Source organism: Oryctolagus cuniculus, chromosome 9, assembly GCF_964237555.1.
Source record: "Oryctolagus cuniculus chromosome 9, mOryCun1.1, whole genome shotgun sequence".
NCBI lineage: Eukaryota > Metazoa > Chordata > Mammalia > Lagomorpha > Leporidae > Oryctolagus > Oryctolagus cuniculus.
Genome location: NC_091440.1, coordinates 110,166,920 through 110,188,917, shown reverse-complemented (window position 1 = coordinate 110,188,917; position 21,998 = coordinate 110,166,920). Strand labels below are relative to the sequence as shown.

Genomic DNA, 21,998 nt, shown 5'->3' with positions numbered 1-21,998 from the left:
GTGTGTGTTTGTACTGAGGGGAGGGAACTGTACTTGAAGACACAGTTGTCTGTCTTTTCTCCCTTACCCTTGGCTAAGTCAGTGTACAAGGAACTTAGCAGCCTGTATGCCTCATGAAGATGAATCTCTGCTAAGTGATTCCTGGCAGGAAGCAGCTAACCTTCAGGGACCAACAGAAAGGATGTTGCCTCCAGAATTAGTAGAAGTTTGCTGGCTGGTGATGTCCCCACTCCCTACACACTTCCCTTGGCAGAGAATATTTGTGAACACAGAGAGATTGAGCACCTGAAGCATTCAGGGTCCACTGATGCTGGCGGAACTTGTTGCTTCCTCTTCGTTGGCTTCCAGATGTTGCCACTAGGTGTTCTCCCCCCCAGTCTTGCTGCACTCTCTCACTGAGCTTTGCAGATTCCTGCAGACAAGTTTTATTTACCTTATGCTTTTGTTTTAAGTTATGTTCTCCAGAGGTACTGAGCAAAAAGCCTTGCACAGTATAGATGCCCAAAAACTCATATATAAGTGTGAGAACCACAAGTCAGATTCACTGTGAAGGTAATAGCTGAATGAGCATTTTCAAGTCTAATGTTTGCTCTGTTGTGTGTTAAGAATTGGTATGTTATGAATACAAAATCCTGATTCTGGTTAAATACCATTTTTTAAAAAAATAACTATTCCCCCAAGGTTGTGAAGGACTGGATATCCTTTATTTAATGTTAAATGTAGACTGTTTGGCTGAAGGCCCAAATCTTGGTTTCCATCATCATTTTACTTAAATGTAGTTTTACAGGATTGGATTAGAGGGAGGAACTCCAAAGGATTATATGCCCTTAAACTGGTGATTGGCCCTTAGTAATGGGAAATTTCTGGGTGGAGATAGTTATTTAACTTGGATTTATACAAGGTGAACCCTGAGCTCTATCATGTCTCATTCCAACCTTTAAACATGTTTATATATTTACATCTAAAAAAATGGTAAAGAAACTTTGGAAACCAGATTGTTTCAACCATAAAGTATTTTATTAGGCCATAATGGAGTTTGATGTCCAGCATATCATTGTGGTGTTTTGTTGGGTATCACTCATGAATCATTTTGCTCATTTATTTTTTAAGATTTGTTTTATTTATTTGAAAGGCACAATGACAGAATGGGAGAGTCAGAAAAGAGGTGATCCATCTGTTGATTCCCTGGCTGGGCCCGGTCCAGGAGCCCAGAACTCCATCCAAGTTCCCCATGTAGGTGTCAGGGACTCAGTCACTTGGACCATCTTCCACTGCTTTTGCAGGCACATTAACAGGGAGCTGGATTGGAAGCAGAACAGCCAGGACTTGAACTATGTGGGTGTCCCAGGCAGCAGCTTAACCTGCTGTGCCACAGTGCTGGCCCCCTCATTTATTATCACTGGAATTATATAGGCTGTGACAGTGGAGAACTTGATATCTTACCTAAAAATATATTTGGGGGCAGACATTTGGCCCAGCACAGTTAAGACAACACTTGAGACACCTGTGTCCCATATCAGATTACCTGGGTTTGATACTGGGCTATAGCTCCTGATTAATTTCCCGCTAATGCAGACCCTTGGAAGGCAGCGGTGATGGCTCAAAGTATTTTGTTCCTGCCACCCATGTGGGAGATCTGGATGGCATTCCTAGTTCCCAGCTTTGACCTGGCTTGGTCCTGATTGTTAGAGCCCACCCACTGGTTCCCTTCCCAAAAGCCCTATCTGTCCCTATTTCTGTGTCTCTGACTCTCAAAAAAAAAGTGTGTGTATGTGTGTACATATCTCCAGACTTGGAGCACATATTGTAGACCATACACCTTAAGAAATAGGTCAAATGAGTCACAGTGTTATGTGTGTCGTCAAAGGTCTCCTTTGCTTCCTCCTAAACTTTGTCTCACAAGTGGCCTGTTTCTTGTGACATTTCCTTGGAAGAAGTAAAGAATATACCTTCACCTGTTTGTGTGGAAAATGCTGATGATGGTTTCACTCGGATTTCTGATTCATTGCTCAGAGTTCCAATGTATATTTAGGAACTCTCCACATAATTTTAATGTGCAATCAAGGTTCAGAAATGCTGTCTGTGTCTTAGCCAAAATTCTCTTCCATTAATCTTGTACTGAGTTATTCCCTTTTTTATTGAATGCTGCAGTTTGTAAAATGCAATTTTTTCCATACTTTAATTTTCTTTTCTTTTCTTTTTCTTTTTTTTTTTTTTGGACAGGCAGAGTTAGACACTGATACCCCCCAAATGACCACTACGGCCGGTGCACTGCGCCGATCTGAAGCCAGGAGCCAGGTGCTTCCTGCTGGTCTCCCATGCAGGTGCAGGGCCCAAGCACTTGGGCCATCCTCCACTGCCCTCCCGGGCCACAGCAGAGAGCTGGACTGGAAGAGGAGCAACCGGGACAGATTCCGGGGCCCCAACCAGAACTAGAACCCAGGGTGCTGGTGCCGCAGGCGGAGGATTAGCCTAGTGAGCCGTGACTCTGGCCAAAATACAATTTTTTTCCATACTTTAATTTTCTTACTATAGATACGTTTTCACTTCCAGGGTTCTTGATCCTTCACTGGTATTCTAACAAGGGCTGCGCCTCATCATTTGGTTCTCTACTTCTTCCCTGGTGTTTCACCTGTAGCATCTTGGCAGGTTGGTATAGTGGAGAGGCCATTTCTCCTTATAGCCACATATGTCAAGTGTTTAAAAGAGTGCATTATTTCTCATCTTTTGAAGTCTATTGCTTTCTGCAGTTTTTCTATATGTATCAAAATTTGCAAACTGTCTGGTAAACCCTCTCCAATTGTGGAAAGTAGTATTCTCTAGAAACTCCAGTCCCTCTTCCACCACTAATGAATTGTGTAACTTTAGTCAAATACTAAACATTTTGTAAAAGGGTTATTATTAACCTACCAGAAGGCATGCACTGGACTAAATAGAAGTCCTTCTCCAGCTGTGAGATTTTGATCGTCTCTGGCTCACTTCCCATTCCTCCTCTTGCCACTATTTTCTATTCAGTTGCAGCTTTCGTGCCTATCTGTCCTCCAGGTGAGAGAGATTGAAACTCAGTAGGTCTTGACAATTGATTAAATGTGAATATTGAAAGAAGAACCAGTGTGTTTTTAGGACAGTACTTTTCTTTCTTTCTTTTTTTGACAGGCAGAGTTAGAGAGAGAGAGAGGTCTTCCTTCTGTTGGTTCACCCCCCTAAATGGCTGCTACGGCCAGCGTGCCGCTGATCCGAAGCCAGGAGTCAGATGCTTCCTCCTGGTCTCCCATGCAGGTGCAGGGACCTAAGTAATTGGGCCATCCTCCACTCCTTCCCGGGCCACAGCAGAGAGCTGGACTGGAAGAGGAGCGACTGGGACAGAATCCAGTGCCTTGACCGGGACTAGAACCCGGGGTGCCGGCGCCGCAGGCGGAGGATTAGCCTAGTGAGCCGCGGTGCCGGCCAAAGATAGTACTTTTCAATCCTGCCTGAGTCTGTGAGCCTCCTGGGACATTTGTTAAAAATTTAAATTCAGTTTACTCTAGACCCAAGAATCTGTCTCTAGAGGTGGGATTTGGGTGGCATTCTGTCCAAGTTCTTAAGTGATTCAAGTAAGCAGACAAAAGTGGGAAATTATCCTGTAGGAAACTGAACATAATTAGTGTGCAGTAAATGAGCATGTATATTCCACTAACCCATTTAATTTTTATTCCCCGAGTTTTCCAAATTAACTAAGGTCCACAACTCCAGAATTAGAACACACACTGTTTACTGAGGGGGCCAGGGGAAACCTGAACATTGATTGTATCATACCTAGATGGGATTTCAGTCTCTGACATTTAGTGCTGTGTGATGCTTAAATTTGCTAGTAGAAAATGTTGGTCTGTTTCTTTTGAACCTGTTTGAGAATGTGTGCGATGGGGCATTAGTGTAACTTTATGAGTGTTATTCTTTTCTTTTTTTTTTTGACAGGCAGAGTGGACAGAGAGAGAGAGAGAGATAGAAAGGTCTTCCTTTGCCGTTGGTTCACCCTCCAATGGCTGCCGCAGCCGGCGCACCGCGCTGATCCGATGGCAGGAGCCAAGTGCTTCTCCTGGTCTCCCATAGGGACTGTGCCATTGATTATGAATTCGAAAAAAATGATGAAAACAGTTAAGCCATTGATTTTCTTAATGGACAATACATTGGTCTACTTTATACTGAATTTCATGTGTGACAAGCTTATTGTATTTGTGTTGATTTTGCTTATTTTTTGAAACTTATTAAGATTTATTTATTCATTTGAAAGAGTTATGGAGAGAGAGGAAAGAGAGATATTCCATCTGCTGGTCACTCACTAGGTGGCTACAAAGGCCAGGGTTGGGCCAGGCTGAAGTCAGGAGCCAGGAATTTCTTCCAGGTCTCTCACGTGGGTAGCAGGGGCACAGGCAGTTGGGCCATCTTTTCCCAGGCCGTTAGCAGGGAGCTGTATTGGAAGTACAGCAGCTGGGATGTGAACTGGAGCCTGTATGGAATGCTGGGTGTCGTAGGTTTCAGCTTTACCTGCTATACCACAACACTGGCTCTCATTCTGCCATTTTTAAATTCATTTTGCTTAGTGCTTGAGATGTTGGTTGAAATGCCCATGTCCTATATCTGAGTACCTGGGTGGATACCTGACTCTGGCTCCTGTCTTGAGTTTCCTGTTAATGTAGACTCTGGGAGGCACCTGTGATGACTCAAATGGTTGAGTTTCCTGCCACCCATGTAGGAGATCTGGATTGAGTTCTTTCTCTGTGCTTTTCAAATAAATTAATAATTTTTAAAAACTCATTTTGGTTAATGATTCATGCAAAGAAATTTTTTTTTAAAAGTTCTTAAAAACGTGTGAGAGAGAACGTGTGCATGCACATGAGTTGGTGGTGGGGGAGAGGCCAATAATTCTCATGTGTGGCTTCGCAAGCCAAATGTTTGTAACCCCCTAGCTGAAGCAGGGAGCCAGAGTTGCAGTCCAGGTCTCCCACCAGGAGGCATGGGCCCGAACCCTTGAGCCACCACTGCTGCCTCTTAGGATCTGCATTGACAGGAAGCTGGAGTCAGGAGCCAGCTGGGAATCAAATCTGGCTGCTCTGATGTGTATGTGAGCATCTTAATCACTAGATATTTTACATCTGCTCCCACAATAATTTTCTTTTTAGCCAATTCTGAGAACAGACCCCAGAACTTTGGCTTCCACATCTTTCTTCTTCCTCTGAACAGTATATGCGTGACATGAATTTTGACTGATTGAAAAAATATATACTTTAGTTATATGTTGTCGAAGTTTTCCACATATATAATGAAACAGTTGGAAATTATAGAAAAGCAATGTAGAAGGAAATCATCCTTAATGAGAATTCAGAGTCTACCTCTCTAGGCTCTGCTTTAGTTCAGCCTTTAATTTTGCCTGTTTATTTATTTTTTTATTTATATAAAGGGAACAAATTTCATGTATTTCAAGAGCATAGTGATACTTCCCAACCTACCCTTTCTCCCTCCCTCCTCCTTCCTGTCTTGCTTTTCTTTTAATTTTATGATGACATACTTTGAATTTACTTTATAATCACAAGCTTAGTGCCTGTTTCTTGTAGTTTATAAACAGTGACCTGATTAGTAAACTTTGAACTTGGGACGAGTGCTCATCTTACTTTATATTAATTCATTTGAATCAGAGACAGAATAAGGTGTTGAGATATTTTCAGTTTTTATTATGGCAGAATAATTTAATAATGTAGTTGACTTAGCTGTTTTTTTTTTTTTTTTTAAGATTTATTTTATTTATTTATTGACAGGGAGAGTTACAGAGATAGAGAGAGAAGGATCTTCTATCTGTTGATTGACTCCCCAGATGGCTGCAATGGCCAGAACTGGGCCAGGCTGAAGCCCTGGGCCAGGAGTTTCATCTTGGTCTCCCACGTGGGTGCAGGGGTTAAGAGACTTGGGCCATCTTCTGCTGTTTTCTCAGGTACATTAGCAAGCAGCTGGATCAGAAGTGGAGCAGCTGGGACTCAAACCAGAGCTAATACAGGATGCTAATGTTACAGGCAGCAGCTTAACTTACTATGCCATGGCACAGCCCTACCTTAGCCATTTTCATGAGGACATTCAGTCAGGAAGCCAGTTACTTGAGAACCCTATCTTTTATGCCAGGCATACTGCCTTGGGTTTTAGACTATTGCAAGTCTCTTGGCTCATCCTTTTGCTTTCAGATTTTACAGTTATCATTTCAGCTGAGTCTGTGCTTGTCCAAGTAAACCACGATGGCTAGTTAAATTTCCTTATACCATTTTTTCCTGGTTTCAGTCCATTCTAAATGAAATCCTTCCAGTAATGTCCTCATGTTATTTTCACAAAGCTTATGGTGGCTTAGACACCTTTAGACTTACTAGAGACTCTATCAGTTAGTCCCTTCTGTTTACCAGCTTATTACAGCTATTACAGTCTGTGCTATAACCTGGAAAATCAATAGACAACTCTTTATCCTCTGCCTTTCTTCAGATGTTTTCTTTGTTTAATTTTTTTCCTATCTTTTCACTGGCAGTTCATGTGCCTGTTGTCCTTAAAAACCTCCTTGAACTTTAGGTTTTTCAAAGAGCTTTGCTCTTTGACTTAATGTACATCCCACTATCATGTTATCTGTTTATATTTGTTCAAAATGTCATTTTTTCAACTCTTTACTCATCAGGGACTTGGCATCCATTCTGTTTTCTTGTAGTGCCTTATATTGATTTAGAAACCTAACAACTTAAACCGTAAAGGACGTTAGTATTTCTCTGAGTGGGAAATTGAGACTTGGGTGGGGAAGGTGTTTGCTGCTGTATGTGGCATACCTTAACCTGAATGGCCTCACACCCAGAATTTATGGAGGGCAGAGTATAGTACTGTGCAAAGATGATGGAATGGCCCCTTTACAAACAGGAAAAAGAAGCAAAAATAGCAAATTGAAACATACCCTCTCAAACTTTCCTTGTAGAACAGGGGCTTTTTGGGGAAATGCTTTTTTTTTTTTTTTTTTTTTTTTTTGGTGGAGGGACTTATTGATAATTATTTTATCCTGTGGGATATCATCTATTACTGTTTTGCAATTAAAATTGTGTGGGAAGTCCTTTTTAAAAAGTTGGAACCTGGCTGGCGCCGCTGCTCCACTTCCAATCCAGCTCTTTGCTGTGGCCTGGGAAAGCAATAAGAGATGGCCCAGGTCCTTGGGCCCCTGCCCCCACTTGGGAGACCTGAAAAAGCTCCTGGCTTCGCTTCAGATCAGCACAGCTCTGGCCATTGCTGCCATTTGGGGAGTGAACCAGCTAAAATGGAAGAAGTCTCTCTCTCTCTGCCTCTCCTTCTCTCTCTGTGTAACTTTGACTTTCAAATAAATAAATCTTTAAATAAAAAAGAACAAAAGAAAGGCACAGAAACTGCAGTTAGGTGATATGATGGAACTGACTCACAGGGAAAAGAGGGAAAGTGGGAAGGACCAAGTGGAACAAGTAACTAGGGAATGATCACAGAGGCCATTCAGACCCCTGTCCCTGGCTGTCTGCCAGCCTTGGTCTTCTTGCTGTCCTGTGATGCTGTCGTTGTCCAGCCCAGGTCCTGGCCATATTGCTGTGTGGTCCTTCACCTGGTGGTATGGTTTCCTGACTTTGTTAATTCACAGGGCCCCAGGAGGGGAAGTGAGAGCATAGGTGCAGTGACTTAAATCAGCACAGCCTAGGATTCTTGAGTGAATGGACAGGGATACTGTGGCTGCCACATCTTCCTCTGGCCTCCTTTTCCTTTTTCCTTACTGGGTAGGGGCTTTTACATACTATGGGCCAGGCAGAGAAGTAGAAGGAGATGTTTCAGAAATGTCAAAATCCCCTGTCACAAAAGGAACTAATCTGGGACAGTTGCCATGCTGTTGGTGGAACTTTGGCTTGGAGTTACTAGTTTTGTTTTGTGTGTTAGAGTATAATAACCCTTTAGCTTGACTGCCTAGTGATCAGATCAGCCCTGCTACCTGGCACTTGTTTGGACACTTTAGTAAAACCTAAGATACACAGACAGCAGTATCTTTATATTTCTAGTGAAGTAATCCTTAGATGTTCATGATCACTGAATTCCTCATTTGATAGGTAATGAAAACACAGGGTAGGGGATTTCAAGTTACACAAGTATATGCCATTTTAGCACATTTCAGTGGAGGAACTGAATTAGGAACAAGATCTTCTGAGTCCTATTCCACAGTTTTGTTTTGTTTTAAACACTACACCATGAAATCTTACTTGTTGCTGAATTCCTCGAATTCATTTTTGGCCTCTAGGAGCAAAAAAACTGAGTGGGCCTAGGTTGTAGCTGATTGGCGCGTAGAGATTGAGTCAAAGAAGCCTGTGGTGGGGCTCCTGCTTTTACTGTTATTGGAGCTGAGCAGGGGGCCTGCAAATACCCCTGGCCCTGGCTGGTGTCCCATTTTTGAGGCCTCAGAGTTATTTTTAGCCTCTGGGCCTTGGAAGCAGGTGTGGTCCGGGTTTGAAGGCCACGCCTGGAATGTGTTCAAGTCTTGTTGTGCATGTCTACTTAGGAGCCCAGAATAGTGAGGAAGCCTCCTGTGTACTTTTTTGGAGAGATTTGTACTTTTCCAATGAAAGGAATGAAATTCATACTATGTTACATTTGTGATGCTTTATGTAAGTTTATTTTGGAAACTATGAATTGAAACACATTTTAAGAGTATTAGGAAATACAGTTTTTATTTAAATAAACAACTGTAAATTCTTTGAATACAGAAGAAATCTTTTGTATCGAGAAGGCATATCCCAGACGACCTATTTTAAAAATCCAGGTTTATGGTGACAAATGTGTAATTTAAAATTTAATTTCTCTCAACCCCCCCCCACCCCCCTCCAAAACATTATTGCTATTTAAAACAATTCTTGATAAGCCCTTTTGTGAAGCAGCAGCAGCTCAGCTTTTACCTGGAGGGCAAACGTCAATTTCTATATATTGTATTTGTTCATCTTCTTTCCCTGACTGCACCCAAACTTTTCTTACCAGTCCTGATAAGAAGGAGCACAACAAGACCTGGTACTAGGGCCTGGTCTGTGTTATTGTGTCCTTTTCCAATAGTTTTCATACTTTCAAGGTTCAGGAAAGGAATATAATAATTGCCTGTAATTATCTAAATAAAGCAACATTACATTTTGTGGATATCCATCCTGTGTGTTTGCATGTAGATGTTTAAGGTTCTACTTTATGTACTGCTCTGTGATATTATTTTATTCTTTTAATATGTCACCTATCCTTGTTCGTTGAGAAGTGTGTTTTTGTGCCATCATTTTTAAATGTTGCATGATATTGTGTTTCAAGATTCATTGCGATTTATGAGTTACTTAGCCAGTCCCCTTCTTACACATGTAGGCATATCTCAGTGTTTTTTCATATGTGTTTTAACTGAAAGGAGAAACAGTTTCTTGTAAGCCATTTGGAAATTATCTTCCGGAGAATATAGTTTGGCGTTCTAGTTTTGTGTTAACAGATTTAAAATGGATAAAATTCTGTAATATTTCTGCTATAAATTTGGGCTTGAAAGTTGGTAGGTAGAAGGTTTAATATTCGCGTTTCTAACTACATTCCAATGCTTGCTCCTGTTGCTCTCTGATCCCCTGTAGAAAAGTTTTATTATAGCTCCTGTCTCATTAGACTGGGGTCCAAATTGTCCAAATATTTACCCTGGTCTTAGTACCTTTAGTTACTTAGTACACCATATCTTACATGTAGTGGAGGTTTCTTTCTTTCCTTTTTTGGTGGTGGCATAGACAAAAGGTAGTGCATATGGATGAAGGTTGTAAACTTTCATTGGTATTACCAACCACTTAAATAAAACAATGTAATGTATAAAGTCTTTGTGTTAAGTATTTGATCTACCTTCTGACAAGGAGAGCACCTTGAAAACATTTTTTAAAAAGATGTATTTATTTGAAAGAGCCACAGAGAGGGAGAGATAAAGAGAAATCTTCTATCTGATGATTTACTCCCCAAATGGCCACAGTGGCCAATGCTGGGCCAGGTCAAAACCAGGAGCCTGGAATTCCATCTGGGTCTCCCACGTGGGTGAACAGAGGCCCAAGTACATGGGTGACATGGACCATCTTCCACTGCTTTCCCAGGCACATTAGCAGGTAGCTGGATCAGAAATGGAGCAGCCAGGACTTGAACCAGTGTTCATGTGGGATGACATTGCAGGAGGCAGCTTAATCTGCTGTTCCGTAACTGTTTAAAAGTTATCACCCACCCCATCCCCATATGCCCCTTTGCTCACTGCTCCCTGCTCTCGTAGAACTTGTCACTAATCTGTCATATAAAATGCTTTGTTTTTGCTGCTGTTGTTCATTATGTGTGCCTCAGCTCTAAATTAGATAGCAAGAAGTATTGTCTGGTTAACTTGTATCTAGGCAATACATTCACAAATATGAATTACAGTGAATAATTTCCATTTACTGCTGTATTTTCACAGCAATGCCTGGAACATACTGGGTGCCCAAAGCTGCTACGTGTTAGTTAACTGAATGAGTTAACAGTGGGTCTGGCAGATGCTCAGGAAAACTAGGATGCACAGCTTAGTCCCCATTGACCTCTGTTTGGCTCTTTCTAAATCTCTCTTCTATCTCTGGCTTCCCTTTATTATAAATATCCTCCTAAAACATTTTCCCTTCAGCTTGCAGATTGAATCATCCTTTGGCCATGTTTCCTGTTGCCCAGCAGTTCCATCCAGGGATCCTTCATTCCCGTTCCTTCTAGACAGTCTCTGAACCCAGGCCCCTCTTCTCAGGGGTAGGGTCCTTAGTTTTCAGGCAAGCTGTCAGGAGGAAGCATTAAATGAAGAGGGTTAGCGAGGGAGCAGTGGAGTAAACGAGGAGTTTGTCTAGGGTAGGTACATGGGTGGCAGATCAAAGGGAATGGAGGGAGGTTAGGAGAAGGAAAGCTCAGGTGGATTGGGGAGAGGGAAGCTGGTGAGAAAAAGAGATGAGCACAAACAGGAAGTGGTACCAAGAAGAAAGGTGTGGGTGCTAGTTGAGCCGACACCGAAGAGTGCAGTGCTCCTCCCAGGCAGAAACTTGTGAAGGATCCTCACCAAGAGCCCAGGCATTATGCGTAGTCTTCAAACAGCTGCTGTTTCAGCCTTGCAGGTCTGTGACTTCTGTGTAAGCAGCCTGAACATTTGACTGCGTGGCTGCTTTCATCAGTGCTGTGTGTCAGTGACAGGTGGCTAGGTGTTACGGTGCTGTCTCCCCATGTAGTGCTATTTTAGACAGTCTGGCTTCCAGCAGTCTAATTCATTATTGCTATAACTTGTCAGAATATATGTCTTCAATTTTTCATAAGAAAATACGGTCCTTGAATTCATTTCAATATTGATGTTGCTTAGGGTGTTTTGTTTTGTTTTGTTTTGTTTTTTTAATCGAGTATACTTACCAAATACCAGACTTCAGTTTCTGTTAGTTTCTTTCATATTTCTATTAGTACACGGTGTATGAAGTAAAATTGCTTTAATCACTATAAAAATAAGATGGTCAGAGTTTATGGTGTTCTTGCTTGTTTGCAGACAGCATAGCCTACTTTTTTCCCTTTTGATTTGTTCAGTTTTTTTGGTTATTGAATGTTTGTGTTTAGGGCTCTGCTGAAAGGCTGTTTGGGTATGTTGCTTGTTTCTTCAGTTTTATTGGAGAAAAAAGAATTAAGTCTGGCTTATGGTTTAAAGTGACCTTCTCACCTGATTATATCCTTTCCATGAACTCTGAGAATTTGAACTTGAGCTCAGGCCCAACCAAATAAAGCTAAATCTGTCTTATTGAACAGACCTTTTAAGCACCCGATAGCCATAGAACCCTTTTTCTTCTCCTGAATTTCTCTTTGTAAAAGGAAATGTTTAAAATGGAAGCATGCCTTTCTGTGCAGGAGCCCTGCCTCCTCCTGGATCTTGTGTTTCAGACTAACAGGTGTGTTGATAGAGCCTTATTCCTTGACATACCTGCTGCACAAGGCCTTGTGGTTGGCCTTGCAAGTGGGTATTTTAGGGCAGTAGTGCCCAGTAGCAGAAAATAACTCATGGATAGGAGGGAAAAGTTTGCCTGAGTATGACATAGCCAGTGTCAGTATAGCTGATCTGGAAGCCAGGATGGTGTTTGGGGAAGTTGACAAGAAAAATGCCTCATCCGGTATAGTGTTCGGTGTAGAGGTTGAGGGGCCTGTCATGGCGTAGCAGGTAAAGCTGCAGCCTGCAATGCCAGTATGCCACATGGGCACTGGTTCCAGACTCTGCTGTTCCACTTCCAATCCAGTTCCCTGATAATGTCCTGGGAAAAGCAGTGGAAGGTGACCCAACTGCTTGGGCCCCTTCTGCCCTCAAGGGAGACCTGGAAGAAGCTCCTGGCTCTTGGGTTTAGCCTGGCCCAACCCTGGCCATTGCGGCCATCTGGGGAGTGAACCAGCAGATGGAAGATCTCTCTCTCCCTCCCACTCCCACTCCCACTCCGACTTTCAAATAAGTAAAGAAACCTTAAAAACAAAAAAGATGCCATTTGGGATGCCCGCATCTCGTTTTGGAGTGGCTGTTTTGAATCCCAGTTCCTCCGCGTCTGATCCGGCTTCCTACTTGTGCATACCCTGCAGGCAGCAGATTGGTGACTCAAGTTCTTGGGTCACTGCCACTCCTGGAGAAGAACTGGATTGAGTTGCAGGCTCCTGGTTTCAGCTGCTGTCCTAGTCCTGGCTGTTGTGGGAGTGAACTGGCAAATAAAACAACTCTCTCACTCACTCTGTTTCTCTGCCTTTGAAATAAATGAAAAAATCTTAAAGAAAAAAGTGCCTCATCTGAGAAGAGGAAGAGACTTAATGAAATCATTTATAAATAATCTTGTGTGTTGTGGTGCTGGGTTAAGCTGCTGCTTTTGATTCTGTCATCCCACATGGGAGTGCCTTTTTCTGTTTTGGATCCAACTTCCTGCTAGTATGCCTGGGAAGTCAGGGGAAGGTGGCCTAAGCTGTAACCAACATGGAAGACTTAGATGAATTTTCTTGCTCCTGGTTGTTTAGGTTATTTGGAGAATGAACCAGAGATCTCTGTCTTTCTCTGTTGCACTGCTTTTCAAATTAAAAAAGAAAAAAAAAACCTTAAAATTGGGTACTAATTTTGTCTTTTAAAAGATTTATTTATTATTTGAAACGTATAGTGGCAGAGAGAGGAGACAGAGATCTTCCATCCACTAGTTCACTCCTCAAGTGACTGTAGCATCCAGAGCTGGGCCAGGCCAAAGCCAGGAGCCAGGAACTCCATCCTGATCTCCCATGTGGGTGGAAAGGTCTAAGTATGTGGGCCATCTTCTGCTGGCTTCCCAGGCGCATATAGCAGAAAGCTGGATTGGTAGCAGAGCAGCCGGAGTTGAACCAGCGTGCTGATGTAGGGTGCCAGGATGCCAGTGCACAAAGTGGTGGCTTAATGAACACTGCATAGGAAACACCGGCCCAGGGCACTAATTTTGAAGGCTACAAGGACCAAAGAAAGCCAGTCTTTTTTTTCCTTAGTAAATTACTCTAATAGCAAATACTGGATTTTGTTTTTGTTTTTTATTTATTTGAAAGTCAGAATTACATGGAGAGAGAAGGAGGCAGAGTGACAGAGGTCTTCCATCCATTGGTTCACTCCCCAAATGGCAGCAATGATCAGAGCTGGGTTGATCCAAAGCCAGGAGCCTGAAGCTTCCTCTGGGTCTCCCATAAGGGTGCAGGGGTCCAAGGACTTGGACCATCTTCTGCTGCTTTCTCAGGCCATTAGCAGATAGCTGGATTGGAAGTGGAGCAGCCAGGTCTTGAACCATAGGAGATGGCAGTGGAGGCTTAAACTGCTACGCCACAATGTTGGCCCCTAAATCTTCGTTTTATATAGTTGAATTTTATGTTGTCCTTTTAAATTTTATTAATTTATTTGAGAAGTAGAGAAACAGACAGGACTCTCCTCTGGATCACCCCCCAATGTCTGCAATGTTCAAGGCAGAACAGGGCCAGAACCCCACTTGTTAACTTTATTATTAAAATATTCTTAAACTTGCAATTTTCAAACATAGAAAGTAATTCAGTAAGTATATTTCATTGGTAAATGATATTTTTGCAAATTGGGTATAAAGTGAATTTTAATAAAACTTCAGGGATTTCTGCTGTGAAGTCATAGATATATTTCCATAGGTAACAATAAAGTCTAAAGCATAAATTACATATTAAAATACAGGAAAGCTTCAAAAATTATATACTAAATGGGAAAGTTTTTATACAACTTATGTTAATGTTAAATGTTATAAAAATATCCAACATAAATCATTCGCTGAATTGTAAAATATACTAGAAATGGGAGAAGGTGTTTTGTGAAGCAGTTTAGACACCACTTGGGACACCTGTATCCCATATGAGAGTGCCCGGGTTCAAGTCCACTTCCGATTCCAGCTTCCTGCTAATGTGCATCTGGGAAGCAGCTGGTGATGGCCCAAGTGGTTGGGTTCTTATCACCCGTGTTGGAGACTAGAATTGAATTCCTGGCTCCTCGCTTCAGTGTGGCCCAGCCTTGTCTATTGTGGGTATTTGAGGTGTGAACCAGCAGATGGAAGCTCTTACTGTTTCTGTCTTTGCCTTTAAAATAAAATGGAAATGAATAAAGATTAAAAAAAAATACTTGGCTGGCGCCGCGGCTCACTAGGCTAATCCTCCGCCTTGCAGCGCCGGCACACCGGGTTCTAGTCTCTGTCGGGGCACTGGATTCTGTCCCGGCTGCCCCTCTTCCAGGCCAGCGCTCTGCTGTGGCCAGGGAGTGCAGTGGAGGATGGCCCAAGTCCTTGGGCCCTGCACCCGATGGGAGACCAGGAGAAGCACCTGGCTCCTGCCATCAGATCGGCGCGGCGCGCCAGCCGCAGCGTGCCTGCCGCGGCAGCCATTGGGGGGTGAACCAACGGCAAAAGGAAGACCTTTCTCTGTCTCTCTCTGACTGTCCACTCTGCCTGTCTAAATAAATAAATAAATAAATAAATAAATAAAATACACTAGAAATGGGACCTCTAAGAGATTGGTCCGTTTTGTCCTCTGCTCTGTATAGTCATTTGTTATTCTAACAGGCTGCCTCGGCCTGTCTTTCTAAATAAAGAAAATCTTATAAATCTGTGAGCATGAGATACTTTGCAATTATTTGCTTAGTGGCTCTGGAGAAGGTCTCTGGTCTTCAGTGTGATAAATACCACATTGGGGATCTTTTGTGAAAGATAATTTCCTTAATTTCGTGGATGTATACTGTCACATTTTAACTTTCTTTAAAGTGAGAGTCATTAGAGCAGAAACTGTCATACTAGGATGCCATAAAATCATTTGCTTTATCTTTTAGGGAACTTGGGAGTAGTCTTGTAAGGTTAAGTATTTCTATATATTTTATTTAGGTGCCATGAGAGAAAGATTGAGTCACTCTCTAATGAAATGTTAAAAAACTTAACTTTCAGTATTATAAGTGAAAGAAAGACCAAGATGCAAAACAGTATAAGTCCGCCATGTAACCATTTGAACAAAGGAGAGAAGGAAAAGAATGTAGGCTTGTGTTTTATTCTGCGTCCATTTAAAAGAAAATCTTTAGAAGCAGTCAGAAGAAATGCAGTGGTGGTTACCAGTGACGGGGCAGGATTGGGACCTAAGAGGTAGAGGACACAGATGGGAGCAGGATTTCAATATATTCACTTTTTCTGTTTAAATACTTATTAAAGTTCCAGTATCATGGCAATTTTTTAACACCTTTATTGAGGAATAAATGACATACAGTGAACTGCACATATTCATAGTATGTATACATTGGGCTGGCGCCATGGCTCACTAGGCTAATCCTCCGCCTGTGGCGCCGGCATTCTGGGTTCTAGTCCTGGTTGGGGCACCGGATTCTGTCCCGGTTGCTCCTCTTCCAGTCCAGCTCTCTGCTGTGGCCTGGGAAGGCAGTGGAGGATGGCCCAAGCACTTGGGCCCTGCATCCGCATGGGAGACCAGGAAGAAGCACCTGGCTCCTGGCTTCGGATTGGTGCAGCGCGCCAGCCGTAGTGGCCATTTCGGGGGTGAACCAACGGAAGGAAGACCATTTTCTCTCTCTCTCTCTCTCTCTCTCTCTCTCTCTCACTGTCTAACTCTGCATGTAAAAAAAAAAGTATGTATACATATTTAGATTTTATTTTTTGAACCATGTAAATATGTTATTTACTAAAAAATGAAAAAAATTAATTAAAACTTTAAAAAAGTAGCCAAGTAAATAGCTAAATAACACTGCACTGAATTTTGTTATATTCATTTGACTCTGGTTTAATCTAAGAATTTGTTTCTTTTGACTTCTTCTAGAAACTTTGGGTAAAGTTAGCTTGGTATTTTTTTTTTTAAGATTTATTTATATATTTGAAAGTCATAGTTACACAGAGAGAAAAGGAGGCAGAGAGAGAGAGGTCTTCCATCCATTGGTTCATTTCGCAAATGGCAGCAGTGTGTGGAGCTGGGCCAATCCAAAGCCAGGGGCCAGGAGCTTCTTCCAGGTCTCCCACGAGGGTGCAGGGGCCCAAAGCAGCCATCCTCTGCTGCTTTCCCAGGCCACAGCAGAGAGCTGAATCAGAAGAGGAGCAGCCAGGACTTGAACCAGCGCCCAGATGGGATGCCAGTACTGTAGGTGGTGGCCTCCACGCACTACGCCACAGCACTGGCCCCAACTTGTTATCTTTTAAATCCTACCTGTTAAAAAAGATTTTGAAAATTCTCATAGATATGTCCCTCATCTCAGGGTGCTGACATTCTTCACAGCACACAGTGAATGTAGAGAAATGTTTTAGAGTTTTAGTTGAGGATCGAGATTTACCCAAAATTCTTTACTTGTAAATAAAGGAGGGTAAGGCTGTTATTACTGGGGAAGGCTCTGCCTCTCACATAATCAGTCTAGGACTATAGAAAATCAGACCGTGGGCATTACGGTGTGACAGGAGGACTCCAGCTGGCCTCAGTGGAACAGTGAAAGGTTGCAACCGAATCCTCGTGTCACCTCTTCACTTTTGTTACGTCCTCTTAGTACAGCCGCTTGGACCAGATCTTTTTGTGATCACAGGAAGAGTCTTTTTGTACCTTGCACTGCTGGCTCTGGTTCTCTGGGTAAGAATGACCACTATCCACTCTGGAAAACTGTTGGCCACAGCCTGTCTTTGAGCTTATGAGATTTGGCAGAAGGAAAGCAAAGATGAGAATTTTCTGATTCAACTTTGGCACGTCTTCTCCTTCCTTTTGCTGTCTTCTCCTTCCTTTTGTCCCTTGATCTGCTAACCCAGATCACTGCTTTGTCCCATCCAGATTTTATCACCGAAAGGAGCCAATCAGACTCAGAGACTCAGTGCCATTGTTGGAATTGACTTGCTCTTGTTCTCACGTTTCAAGTTTCTGTGCCACCTGGGCACCCTCATGGACAAGTCATGTCATTCTTTCCCAGTCCAGTTCCATTATGGGGACGGATACTTTCGGAAAACAGGGTAACCCAGTAGTAGAAGCCCTGGTTTGGGAGTCAGACTGAGTACAGGACCTTACATTGCCATGAACTGTGTCACTAAGCATTCAGGACTTGGTTTAATGCTATGGCCTTGGTGCAAGTTTTTCAAAACTTTATTAGTTGATTGACTGGGACAGATTGTGTACTCTAGTTTCTTCAGTTGAAAATAGAGATGTCTTTTGTATCTTATTGCCATAAAGCTATAATAAATGTATTCAGTATAATGAAAACATCAATATAATATAATGAAATTTGTTTTGTGGAAGATATAATAAATGAACATATAATGTACTAAAGAAGCAGAATTATAAAATGTGGAGTAGATGAAATGATTTCTTAGGTGCCGTTTAATTCCATGTGTGTCAGGCTGTGTGAGAAAGGTGGCAGCTGGACATAGGAGGAGGAATCACTTCTGTTTTTATCTGCTGGGTGAAGTCCTGTGGATTTCAGATTCAGACCAGCCTAGTTCACCATTGGCCTGGTTAGAGTATTTTTCCTCCTTTCTGAGTCACAGTTGCTTTTACTTAGGACTTTTAGGTAACTTAGATAATTTTGTCCTCAGAACAAACTTTGTGAGGAGGTAAAAGCAATTTTTATATTTTTGTAGGTGAAGAGAAATTCTTTAGTATTTTTGTAGGTAGTTTAAGGAGATTATATGAGGAACTTCAAAATTTTGTGGAAAAATGTAATTAGAAGATAAGTTTATTTTGGTGAAATATTTTTTAAATTCATGCATAGTTTTTTTTTTTAATATTTTTTTCCATGGCCTTTTGAAGACCCCTCATGTGCATGGATTTCAGGTTTTTTCACACCAAAATAAACTTATCTTTTAATTTCATTTTTCCACAGACTTTTACATTTTCTACCTTTCTTTTTAATTTTGTTACTTTTTTTTGTTTAAGAGAGACAAGCAGACAGAGTTCCTATCTGCTGGTTCACTCTGTATTACCCTCAGTTACCAGAGCCAGGCCAGAGAGCTGACAGCTCAGACTGGGTCTCCCACATAAGTGACAGAGATTGAGCTACTTGAGCCATCCCTGCTGCTTTGCAGGGGGCACATTAGCAAAGAGCTGGAGCCAGAAGCTGGAGCCAGGGATAAACTCAGGCACTCACATGTGGGACGTAAGTATCTTAACTAGGTTAAATGCCTGCTCCTCTGTGAACTTTCTCAAGTCCCCTCATGGCCACTCTCATATAACACTCTATCTTCTTCATGCTTCGGTTTCTAATTTTTAAGTTAGGAAATAGGACTCAAAGGTATTTGAAAGGTCTACTATTCTGATTTGAAATCAGTTAATCAGATGTTTATTTAGAATCTTTAATTGTTTTAGCAATTTTAACTGTGCTAAAGTCGGCATCTTTTGTGCAAAGCACTGTTGGAAATAAAACCTGTCACTTCAAAGCCTTTGATAGCAGGTAGTTTGAATGCCAACAGTAGAGAGGATTTCATGGTAACAGATATGGACCAGAGGAGGTGAGAATCTGAGAATATTGGAAGTCAGTGAGTTGCAAGCTATGGATACAGAAACTCCAACTGGTACTAATTAGGAAATGGTTGATTATAGAATTTTGGCAAGATCAAGGAAACATTGGGTCCAACTTTTAGATTTTATTTATTTATCTGAGAGGTAGAGTTACAGATGGAGGGAAAGACAGAGGTCTTCCATCCACTGGTTCACTTCTCAGTAACCACCACAGCCTGAGTTGAGCCGATCTGAAGCCAGGAGCCAGGCACTTCCTCCATGTCTCCCATGTGGGTGCAGGGGCCCAAGCGCTTGGGCTATCTTCCACTTCTTTCCCAGGGCACAAGCAGAGAGCTGCATTGGAAGTAGAGCAGCTGGGACATGAACTGGCACCCATTTGGAATGTCACTGCTGCAGGCAGAGTCTTAGCCTGCTAAAACACAGCGCTGGCCCCTGTGTCCAGCTTTAAGACCTCTGTATGTTGGGGGTCTGACTTAGAGTCTGAGTTTCAAGGGTAGGGCTGCTTATCAGTGATTCTTTTAGGAATGAAGCCCCAAAAATGTGAAGGATTAGCCTTGGAGGGTCAGGGAACTCAGGATGGGGAGATGGTCATGGAAGGAGACAGCCAATCTACCTTAGGTAGAGTTGAGAGTATCACAGGTTGCCAGTGGATAGCTCAGCAGTTACTGTGACAAGCATATCAGCCATTTTTGTTCCTTCTCTTAAAGGGTGCTGAAGTTGACAGAACTTCCTGCTCCCCTGCCTTTTCTCCAAGAACTGCTGTTTGCGCCCTGGTACTTGCGTATACACATGCTTACCACTTGTCACAGTAACATGGGATTGCTAACCTGGTCCTAGACTTGTTTTTTGGGGTTATTTTCAAGAAAAAAAGAAAAGAAAATGAAGGAAAACCATTTGTAATATTTATAATAATTTTATGAGCAGCTTTTCATAACTCTTAACAAGTCATTTAGCTCTGGGCCGTATGTAATTATAATTCATAAATATATCTTGTTTTAGTTTTTACATTTTGAGGTAAAATAGAATGATCACTACCACATTTTTTGAAGCCATACTCTTTTGTCCTTTCTGTTTGTTGTTCAAGTGAAGCAATGCATCAAGTATGGAATGAGATTAGTGGAGTAAATATTATGAATCATATACTCTGTCTAATCGGAAGCTCTTTCTGCCTTTTTTATGACCCCATGTTTTGTTTTCTGTCTTTCCCTCTTTGTGTAGGCTTCCAGTCCAGGGTAAAGCTGTTGGAGCAAGGGAGCAAAGGTAAAGAATGAGGTAATGCACTGGCAGCCCCAAAGCATCTTTTGTTGTGGAGTGGTTATTGCAGTCATCTCTTTATGAATCAAGTGTGAGGGGCTGCTTTGTGGAAGGAGTCCTTTGCAAGAGCACATCAACAGGAAAGAGAAAGAGACATTCACTTGGAGGGCTCTTGCTGAAAATGGGTTTAACTCTCCTTTTGCCAATCACCACCAGTCTGACCTCACACATTTGTAGTACAATGGAGTGGCTCAGCCTTTGAGCACACCACCATTACATCATCGTGGCAAATTAAAGAAGGAGGTGGAAAAGCGGACTTATTGTTGTCATGGCCCATGAGATGATTGTAACTCAAATACTTACTGAGAAGTTGGTGGCTCTCCTGGAAAGTGGAACGGAAAAAGTGCTGCTAATTGATAGCCGGCCATTTGTGGAGTACAATACATCCCACATTTTGGAAGCCATTAATATCAACTGCTCCAAGCTTATGAAGCGAAGATTGCAACAGGACAAAGTGTTAATTACAGAGCTCATCCAGCACTCTGCAAAACATAAGGTGAATGCTTTCTGTTTTGCCTTTTTTTTTAAATGGACACAATGAGTGGGGAATTTTTAAGCAGAGAAAGATTTTGAGGAAGTTCTGCTTGCTTTTTAGATGCTAATTTATTAATCATTGTCACATTCAAGAATATTTCTAAGCCAAAGAGAGGTTTAACTTGCTTTAATTTGAAATGTGTTGTTTTCCTTTTAATGGCTTGCTGAAATTGTTTTATAACTTAAATAAATATTGTTTTATATCTTTGTACATTTACTGAAAGGAGTGTCATCCTTTTCAAGTGCTTTGGAAAGAAAGTAGGAACTATGTATTAGAGTTACTTTCTTATGTGGTAATAAAATATACCACATAAAATATGTGTGATACCGATAGAGACTTAAGGAAATACTGTTCCAGACAAGTTAACTCTTGTGATGCTGAAATGTCCTCTTTGTGACAGAAAAGGCTATTTCTTTTCTTCAGGAATAAAAATGAGCTTATGCTTCAATTTTCCTAAATAATCTCTCTAATGCTATGTAGAGACCTGCTTTTAAAATGTTTCCTTAGGTCAAGGGTTGTTACATTTATTTTGCATTTGATTTGGTCTGTGAATTTTACATATTTGTAGTATCAAGAATTTAAAACATCTACACAGAAATAGCCTCGACTTTGCTTTTTAAAAGTTGGTTTTTACAAGCCTTTAACCCATTTGAATGACTGGTAAGTTTATCCAGAAAACTGACCACATCTCATTTTACTTAAATTATAAATTGAAACAAGAAGTAATTATTTCTTTCAGCCCCAATAAATGTAAGAGCCTACTCGACCAGTGGTTTATGAAATTATTTTTCTCACTTTACTTCCTAACCTCACATTTACATTTCAGGTTGACATTGATTGTAGTCAGAAGGTGGTTGTGTATGATCAAAGCTCCCAAGATGTTACCACTCTGTCTTCAGACTGTTTTCTCACTGTACTTCTGGGTAAACTGGAGAAGAGCTTCAACTCGGTTCACCTGCTTGCAGGTAAGGCTTGTGATACAGTTGAAAGGCTGGGAAGCTCATTGACCTGTATGAGTAAGCAGTATTTCACAATGAGCTCAAAGTACAGTAGGTCATCACAAATTTGACGTGTGAAGTAATTTACTTACGGTTTTTCTTGA

At 41.7% G+C, this 21,998-nt stretch overlaps 1 protein-coding gene across 3 annotated transcripts in view; it reads left to right on the top strand.

Annotated features, from left to right (window-relative positions):
- DUSP16 (dual specificity phosphatase 16) overlaps positions 1-21,998 on the top strand; it is a 96,893-nt gene that overhangs the window by 24,247 nt on the left and 50,648 nt on the right. For 2 of the 3 annotated variants that reach the window (XM_051850779.2, XM_051850780.2), the window contains exons 2-3: positions 20,266-20,857; positions 21,723-21,861. In XM_051850779.2, the coding sequence (XP_051706739.1) occupies positions 20,630-20,857; positions 21,723-21,861 (367 nt within the window). In that variant the 5' untranslated portion in view covers positions 20,266-20,629. Of the gene's footprint in view, positions 1-2,553; positions 2,650-20,265; positions 20,858-21,722; positions 21,862-21,998 lie in introns of all 3 variants that reach the window. The other variant, XM_051850781.2, reaches the window with a different exon arrangement.